The sequence below is a fragment of the Camellia sinensis genome, chromosome 12 (genome assembly GCF_055761805.1).
Source record: "Camellia sinensis isolate YWXY chromosome 12, ASM5576180v1, whole genome shotgun sequence".
NCBI lineage: Eukaryota > Viridiplantae > Streptophyta > Magnoliopsida > Ericales > Theaceae > Camellia > Camellia sinensis.
Genome location: NC_138972.1, coordinates 120,691,185 through 120,700,812, shown reverse-complemented (window position 1 = coordinate 120,700,812; position 9,628 = coordinate 120,691,185). Strand labels below are relative to the sequence as shown.

At 47.1% G+C, this 9,628-nt stretch overlaps 1 protein-coding gene across 1 annotated transcript; it reads left to right on the top strand.

The window, feature by feature from the left end:
• Positions 1 to 8,202: 8,202 nt before the first annotated feature.
• On the top strand, positions 8,203 to 9,398 carry LOC145803839 (uncharacterized). Its single transcript, XM_082897208.1, has 3 exons — positions 8,203 to 8,463; positions 8,549 to 8,647; positions 8,942 to 9,398. Exons 1-3 carry the CDS (start codon positions 8,203 to 8,205, stop codon positions 9,224 to 9,226), a joined length of 645 nt encoding a protein of 214 aa, XP_082753334.1. The 3' UTR covers positions 9,227 to 9,398.
• The last annotated feature ends 230 nt before the right edge of the window (positions 9,399 to 9,628 follow it).

Sequence of the window (9,628 nt, the reverse complement as noted above, 5' to 3'; positions counted from 1 at the left end):
ACTTGAAAGGGACAAACATGAACAATTAGCATGCATTATAAGCTTTGAAATCATGCTAATACATGGTGCCAAACCAAGCAACAAATCAAGCCAAGCATGCACCAAATGGCCTAAGTGTTCAAAGCAAATCAACAAGGCATTGAACTACACTTAACATGACCAAACATGGCATGAAAAGGAGGACCAAAATCAGAGGTTTAGCATGTTAAAACAAAGCTAAAGGACTACTTAGATGGCATCTAAGTGACTCAAAAAACAAAGACATGCACCATGGCCAAAACATGGGGCATTGCAACACATGCTTTCAAAGCATTAAAGAGGCATGCAAGGCAATCAAACAAGCATGGAAATGGGACTGAAATGGCATGTAGAATGATCCCAAATCACCAAAACAATGCAAAGATGGCATGCTACACATGCACATACTCAAGGCCAACAAGCCCAAATACAAAGGAGCTATATTAAGCATGCCAAAATCAACCCAAACACTTATGGACAGACCTAGAACATGGCAAAATAAGCACATAATCTTCACAAATGTAAGCCTAAAACATGCTCCAACAAAGGCTAACAACCTAAGGCACATTAAGGCATAAACAAGGCATTACATGGCAACTATGCTAAACATGCATGGAGTTCCAAAACCCACTTGAAATCATGTTATATTATGGATATATAAGCATGAAAAACAAACCAAACATGCTCAACACACACTCAAGCATAGGCTTCCTTAAGAGGTCAAAATATGCCCTTTTCAAGGACAACAAGGAGAGGGGGTGGCCCTCTCCTTCTTGGGACTTCAAAGCATCATCTTCACCACTGAAATCCCTCAAGATTTTAGTGGTGAAGAGACCTCAACACCAAAATCCCGGAGCTAGCACAAAATGGCTCAAAATGAGGCCTTTTGAGGCCTAAGGGTGGTCAACAACCCTCAAACAACAAAACACTCTTAATAAACAATAAAGAGGGCCTAAAAACAGAACTTTTTTATGTTATACAATAATCACAAAAAAAGCTCTAAGATAGGTATAAAATTAATGCAAGAATGGGGAAAAAAAGGACTAGAATCTCACCCTTGAAGACCCCTTCACAAATGGTGCTCCAATGGCCTCCTTGAGCTTGAATCCAACACCGAAATCTCAAAACAAACTCTTTAGAACCTCAGCTCCAAGAGGAAGGTGAAACACTAGGTGTTTGTGTGCAATAGTGAGACACAAAACACCTAGTGTACAAATAAGAGGGAAAGAGAGATAGAGAGTGTATATCTAACCCTAACCCTAGAAAAACCAGAGCTTGGTCTGTATTTTCCTCTCTCAAAAATGTCTAAAAGCCCTCCTCTTTTCTTAGAGAGAGCCTCTCTATATGCCTCTTGTAAAGCTTACAAGACAAGCTTTGCAAGAGGGAGATCCCTCCATACACGTGTATGGAGGGGAGCAAAAGCAATACAGCTGTCTAAAAAAAATCTGCAAAAGCAGATGAACAGCAATCGGCCGACCAAAAATGCCATCTTGGCCAAAAAGAGTGCCGGCCGGCAAACTATATTGCCGGTGGCAGCAAAAACCAGCCGGTGGCATCTAGCCACTGCCGGTGATGGGTGGGGATGGTCTACAAGCCCCACCCTGCCTCTCAAAGGCAAGATGCAAGTGTTTGGTGCAAAACCAGACACTAAACGGTCGAATTCGGGGATCCTGAGGCATGGCGCGCGAGCCGAGACCTCCGGGAACTCCAAACGAACACAAACATGGATAATCACCGAGTGTTCAAACGGTGACGTCCAAGTCTTGAGGACGGTCAAAAATGGGGTGTCTACAGTTGCCCCTCTTTGACAGAACTCGAAAGTCATAACAATGACGGGAGTGAATGTCAAAGCCCAGAGTCGACCCATTTTTGACAAGGCCGAAGACTCAGACAAACATACAAGACAAATAAGATATGCGCCCGAAGGCAGGGGCAAAATGCAAGACAATGCACGAAGCCGAGCATAACTTATGATCATGCAAAGAAAGCTGTAATGAAGCAAACATGCGACAATTTTAAGCTAGCATACCAAACTACACTACAATGCAGAAAGGATGTAAGAGAATTATGGAATTCTCAATACGTCTCACTCGGGAGATACAATACCTGTGAGGCTCGTCTGGTTACACCAGCTTCAAATGAACCGTACATATAATATCGTGCCTGAAAAGAAAACAAACTTAACAGGTACAATATTGTTAACAACATGCACAATAGCATACTCGAAATGCGTGACAGCGCAAAGCAAGTGGGGGGCATAACAATGCTGTGAAAATACAAACATGTAAGTGGAGCATGCGGTCTACGCAGGCAACGAAATTGATCATAAGCATGCGATCTACGCAGAAAATGAAGTTTAACAAACATGCGGTCTACGCAATCAAAGCATGCGGTCTACGCAGGTAATGAAATTGATAATATGGTCTACGCAATCAAGACATGCGGTCTACGCAGGTAATGAGATTTGAATAAGCATGCGGTCTACGCAGTCAAAACATGCGGTCTACGCAGGTAATGGAATTAAGCATGCGGTCTACGCAATCAAAACATGCGGTCTACGCAGGTAATGAAATTAAACATGCGGTCTACGCCATCAAAACATGCGGTCTACGCAGGTATTGAAATTGAACATGCGGTCTACGCAATCAAAACATGCGGTCTACGCAGGTAATGAGATTTGAATAAGCATGAGGTCTACGCATTCAAAACATGCGGTCTACGCAGGTAATGAAATCGATAAATCATGCGGTCTACGCAAGCAAAACATGCGGTCTACGCAAGTAATGGAATTAAGCATGCGGTCTACGCAATCAAAACATGCGGTCTACGCAGGTAATGGAATTAGCATGCGGTCTACGCAATCAAAACATGCGGTCTACGCAGGTAATGAAATTTAAACATGCGGTCTACGCAATCAAAACATGCGGTCTACGCAGGTAATGAAATTTAACATGCGGTCTACGCAATCAAAACATGCGGTCTACGCAAGTAATGAAATTAAACATGCGGTCTACGCAATCAAAACATGCGGTCTACGCAAGTAATGAAATTAAACATGCGGTCTACACAATCAAAACATGCGGTCTACGCAGGTAATGAAATTTAAACATGCGGTCTACGCAATCAAAACATGCGGTCTACGCAGGTAATGAAATTTAACATGCGGTCTACGCAATCAAAACATGCGGTCTACGCAAGTAATGAAATTAAACATGCGGTCTACGCAATCAAAACATGCGGTCTACGCAAGTAATGAAATTAAACATGCAGTCTACACAATCAAAACATGCGGTCTACGCAAGTATTGAAATTAAGCATGCGGTCTACGCCATCAAAACATGCGGTCTACGCAGGTAAAGAATTAACATGCGGTCTACGCAATCAAAACATGCGGTCTACGCAGGTATTGAAATTGAACATGCGGTCTACGCAATCAAAACATGCGGTCTACGCAGGTAAAGAATTAACATGCGGTCTACGCAAGTAAAACATGCGGTCTACGCAAGTATTGAAATTAAGCATGCGGTCTACGCAATCAAAACATGCGGTCTACGCAGGTAATGAAATTTAACATGCGGTCTACGCAATCAAAACATGCGGTCTACGCAAGTAATGAAATTAAACATGCGGTCTACGCAATCAAAACATGCGGTCTACGCAAGTAATGAAATTAAACATGCGGTCTACGCAATCAAAACATGCGGTCTACGCAAGTATTGAAATTAAGCATGCGGTCTACGCTATCAAAACATGCGGTCTACGCAGGTAAAGAATTAACATGCGGTCTACGCAAGTAAAACATGCGGTCTACGCAATCAAAACATGCGGTCTACGCAGGTATTGAAATTGAACATGCGGTCTACGCAATCAAAACATGCGGTCTACGCAGGTAAAGAATTAACATACGGTCTACGCAAGTAAAACATGCGGTCTACGCAAGTATTGAAATTAAGCATGCGGTCTACGCAATCAAAACATGCGGTTTACGCAGGTAATGAAATTTAAACATGCGGTCTACGCAATCAAAACATGCGGTCTACGCAGGTAATGGAATTAAGCATGCGGTCTACGCAATCAAAACATGCGGTCTACGTAGGTAATGGAATTAGCATGCGGTCTACGCAATCAAAACATGCGGTCTACGCAGGTAATGAAATTTAAACATGCGGTCTACGCAATCAAAACATGCGGTCTACGCAGGTAATGGAATTAAGCATGCGGTCTACGCAAGTATTGTAATGAACATGCGGTCTACGCAATCAAAACATACGGTCTACGCAAGTATTGAAATTGAACATGCGGTCTACGCAATCAAAACATGCGGTCTACGTAGGTAATGGAATTGGATAATATGCGGTCTACGCAATCAAAACATGCGGTCTACGCAGGTAATGAAATTTAAACATGCGGTCTACGCAATCAAAACATGCGGTCTACGCAGGTAATGGAATTAAGCATGCGGTCTACGCAATCAAAACATGCGGTCTACGCAGGTAATGGAATTAGCATGCGGTCTACGCAATCAAAACATGCGGTCTACGCAGGTAATGTAATTAACATGCGGTCTACGCAAGTAAAGAAATGATTACAAACATGCGGTCTACGCAGGTAATGTAATGAACATGCGGTCTACGCAAGTAAAGAAATGATTACAAACATGCGGTCTACGCAGGTAATGTAATGAACATGCGGTCTACGCAAGTAATGAAATGATTACAAACATGCGGTCTACGCAGGTAATGTAATTAACATGCGGTCTACGCAAGTATAGAGAAGAAATTGATTACAAACATGCAGTCTACGCAGGTAATGTAATGAGATGCGCAAAACCGCGCAACGGAATGCAATGCACAAAACAGTGCGACGATTTGAAATGCACAGAACAGTGCGATAGTTTGAAATGCACAAAACAGTGCGACGGTTTGAAATGCACAAAACAGTGCGATGCGCAGAACAGCGCGAACAATTTTGAAATGCACAAAACAGTGCAATGCGCAGAACAGCGCGAGGTTTGAAATGCACAAAACAGTGCAACAGTTTGAAATGCACAAAACAGTGCGACGGTTTGAAATGCACAAAACAATGCGATAGTTTGAAATGCACAAAACAGTGCAATGCTAAGTGCGACATGCATGCCACACGGAATGTAAATGGGCTTAAATGCGCAACAACGCACGTATTCCAGAATGCATGACAATGCATGGAATGGAAATGCAATGATGATGCATGAGAAATGTGCATGATAATGCAAAGGGGTGCGTGTTGCAACGCATGTAACACGTGCATAACAATGCAAATGTGTGGCGCGTGACAGCGCGATGTGATGCACCGAAGTAGTGTGGTGAACTCGTGCAACACACATGGGGCAACTTTGAATTTAAAAGGATACAAAAAGGATACACCTTGCACGAATTCGAGTGCCACGCACTGGAGACACGGCCTGCGGTCAGAACGGAGGCCGGTTGAGCGTCGGAGATACACTTTCTTGCACTTTCTTGAGCTATGAAGACCCAAAATAACTCAAATGGCCTAAACAAGGCTGTGGGAACCCCACCGGCCGAAAGATGAGGCCACCGGCTGGCCATCGGCACAAAAACAATTCCATCGGCACAAAAAAGTGCCGGCCGGCACAAAACATTGCCGGCCGGCAAACAGTTGCTGATGCGGGGCAGTTTTGACTTTTCACCTTGGGTGTTATAAAATAGGGCTTCAAGCCCTATTTCCTCATTTCCTCCACGCCGAAATCCCTTGCTCTCTCTCTCTAGAGCTTTTTCCTTTCCCCATTTCTCCGTTTCTTCGCGTTCTACGCCCGTTTCGTCGTCGGATTCGCATTTCTCTTCGCGTTTCGGATGTTTTCGACCGATCACATTCTCGTTTCGGTGCCTCGTTTGGCGTTCTAGCCTCTTCGGGGTTCGTTCCCCTCACTTTCCTCTTCATTTCCGTGCCCTTTCACATTCCGGCTTTCCCGGCCATTTTCGACCTTCTCGGGAGTTGACTTTTCGGTTGACTCTTCGTATTCCGACCCGGTTTTCCTTTTTCGGGCCATTTTCACACCACTCTCTTCATGGCGGACGACATTCCACGTGGCGGGACTCCCCCGGACCACGAGATGGATCCCGGGGTCGAGCTCTTACCACTGAGCGAGCGCCCGTTCGACCCGGCGACCTACCGGCCGGCGATCCACGTTCTGCCCCCAGACGGCCTGCGTCAGTTCCGGAGCTTTGAGAGGTACGCGGCGCCTGAGCTACTACTGCGTGAGCCTACCTCCCACCTTTCATTCGGCACTTCCGAGGTAACTCTCTTCTTTCTGCTTTACTTTCTGCAATGTAGGATACAAAACTGCCATAGTTAGTTGTACTCTTTAACTGCTGAAATCTAATATGCCGTAGACCGTAGTTGACTGTAAACATACATACAACTGATATCTGCTTGAGACTGACACATGCACACACACTGCACTAGCCCTGAATCACCCAAACACACGGCGCACACTGTATTTCACTGCATACACTGGCATCCAGCATTTATCTGAATCCGTTAGATTTGCACACACGCTACATCTGTTCTGAAACACCTAAACACGCTGACACAGCACACGTATTTCACTGTAAGCACACCGGCACCCGGTATTTGCCTGAATCTGACAAACTTGCATACATGCCATATCTGTCTTTTCAAAACTGCATTTTGAATGTTGTCTTGCAATTGTCATTTTCTGTTTGCAGGAGGGTTCCCATACCATTCGCGGGTATGGGAATACTGGTGCACGGGAGTGGTATGATGAGCTCCCTGATGCGGTCCAGCGCATCGTAGACCGAGCGGGCTTCGGCACCTTCTGCCGAGGGCTCTCTAGGTTGTCCACATGCAGACCTCTTCTTGCCGCTCTGGCGGAGAGATAGTGGGACACCACCGATTCTTTCCATTTTTCTGCCGCAGGGGACATGACGATGACCCCTTATGACTTCTCGATGCTCACAGGCTTCGAGGTAGGGGGTGATCCGATCCCCTTCGACACAGACATGGATGAGTGGACCGCCGCTCAGGTCCATCTACTGGGGGAGGCCCCGCCACTAGCTCGTCCGGGCTTCGTGCGGTACTCCTGGTTCGAGACACAGTTCAGGGTTCAGCCCGTTTTGGAGGAGGTGCAGATGACCCCGGAGGACGAGGAGAGGTATGCTCGCGGCTTCCTCATGTTCCTGTTCGGGACTACCATTTTCGCCGACCGGGCGAACACCGTGCCTCTCTGCCTTCTCAGCGCACTGGTGGACGTCCGGGATATCTTGCACTACGATTGGGGCGGCGCTGCTCTGGCCACCCTGTATGGATATATGAGCTCGACTTCTCGTGGCAGCGGCCAGCTGCTTGGAGGTTACTGGCGGGCTTGGGAGGTACATTTCTTCTCCGCTTTTTCATTCCTGTCTCGTACTTTCTGTACTCTGTACACTGCACACACTGCGGTCTGCTTTACACTTACTGTGTACTGTACACACGGCACACACATGCATTCTGCTTTACACTGACTGTACACTGCTCACACTGTACACTGCACACAATACACTGCACAACACACGGCTCTGCCATTTCTGCTTTATTCTGTATATTCTGCTTTTTCTGATAGTCATACTGACATCTGTTTTGCAGCTGTGGGTTTACGCCTACTTCCCTAGGCTTGCACCCGTACCAGTCGCGGAGCCTCCTCCGGCTGTCCCGTTCTCGAGTCGCTTCGACGGGAGATGCACCCGGCGACCACGGGAGACGTTCGGCTTCTTCCGCCGATACTTCGATACCATTACCCCCACGGAGGTATGCTTTACTTTCAGTCCATTTAGCTTCGTTTTCCCACTGTATATTTCAATAACAGTAGATAACAAACTATCTGTCATTTTCAGATCACATGGCGGCCATGGGCCTCCTTGCCGTCGGCGATGCGGGGTCGGTTCCCTAGTGCTGAGGAGACCTCGCGTTTCCGGATCTTGCTAGAGGGCCCAGTCTGTCGGGCTTGGTACCTGGGGGAGCGTTTTCTACGCCAGACCCGCGGGTTACCTGAGCAAATAGTCCCGGCTCACCCTCCTGCAGAGATGAGGGAGACTGAGGGGCTTACCACTGAGCAGCTGGATGATTACTCGGGAGGAGGCCGGCTTCCGAGGCACCGGCGACTATCAGGAGTACGTGCGGACGTACCTGATGCGACCTTTGAGCGGCCGTCGAGCAGAGGGAGCCAGGCCTGTGGCATCGGCGGCTGGGGCCGGAGCGGGAGCAGGGGCTGGATCTTCGGGGAGGGCCCGGGTCCGTGGTAGGGGTGGAGTGCGGGGAGGACGGGGAGCTGGCTGGCCTGCCCTGCCTGCTGTACTGACTTTCCAGGGGCAGGGTGGGTCGACCTATCAGATCCCCTTCGCCCCTCCACCGGCTGGTCACGAGTTCATTGATGTCCCCGACTTACCGCCGGTATGTTCTACTGCATTTTGTACAGTTATTCAATTCAGTTTACTCGATATTCCACAGAATATTGATGCATCTGATACTTTTGCAGGCCTCTTCTGAGTACACCCGTCAGTCGTTGGCGATGAATGCCTCGATGATGGGGATGCTCCAGCGGACATTTGACCTCCTAGCCGTCTACAGCATACCGGTATGTCCTTCTGACACTGGCCTCAAACCATTCATACACTGATTCGCATAATCTGATGCACGGCACAACACGTGATACACTGATCTCACAGCATCTGACACACTGCATACACTGCATTCTGCACTGTACTTTATACTGATAAATTGCTCACGGCATTCTTACACTGTACTCATACTCTGCATTCTACATTGCTAAACTGCTCACGGCACTCTTACTGTATTCATACGCTGCATTCTGCACCTTTAAACTGTTCACAGTGTACTGATGCATTTCCCTTTTTGTGTACTTTTTCAGCCTCCTTTCCAGATTCCCATGGCAGGAGGTGCTTCGGCCAGACCTTCTGTCCCTGCTCGGGGGAGAGATGAGGAGGGCAGGATATTTCCCCGTACCAGGGGAGGGCGTACTCACGTCGGGAGCAGCTCGCGAGCTCCAGTCCCGGACGATGACGACGACGAGGAGTCAGAGGCGGAGGTAGGGTCATCGGAGGAGGAGACCGGAGACGGTTCTAGCTCGGGCTTTGATGACGACGCTGATGATGCTCCTGGACCCTCGTCCAGGAAGAGGACCAGGACAGACTGACGGCCCTTCGGAGTGCTTGACATAGATGCAGATTTTTGCTATCTTTTCTTTCTTTCTTGTACTTTTCTTTTTGTTGGTAGATAGATTACCTTGTACTGCGGCAGGCAGATTTTTGTTTCCAAAACTTGTACATTTGAAAAGATAGTTAAATGAACAGATTTTTGCTTAAAAAGTGTTACATTCGCATATCTCATGTATTGCATTGCATCTCATCATGTTACACCTCAATGTAAACGAAATTGATCGGTTATCTGAAAATTGAACACTTACACTGTAATAATCAGATAACTAAACAGCCAACAGCAAAATAACCCAAGCAACCCACTGCCTGATTCTGGACACACAGCCCTTGCTTTACTGGGGATTAATCTGCACACAGCCCATAACACAGCATTCGATTCA

What these genes read in the sequence shown, in the direction of transcription:
- LOC145803839 (XM_082897208.1), top strand. Translation starts at nt 8,203, where the DNA reads ATGCGACCTTTGAGCGGCCGTCGAGCAGAGGGAGCCAGGCCTGTGGCA. An exon ending in ATGTCCCCGACTTACCGCCG is followed by an intron (nt 8,464 to 8,548) that starts GTATGTTCTACT and finishes ATACTTTTGCAG; the next exon opens with GCCTCTTCTGAGTACACCCG. An exon ending in TAGCCGTCTACAGCATACCG is followed by an intron (nt 8,648 to 8,941) that starts GTATGTCCTTCT and finishes GTACTTTTTCAG; the next exon opens with CCTCCTTTCCAGATTCCCAT.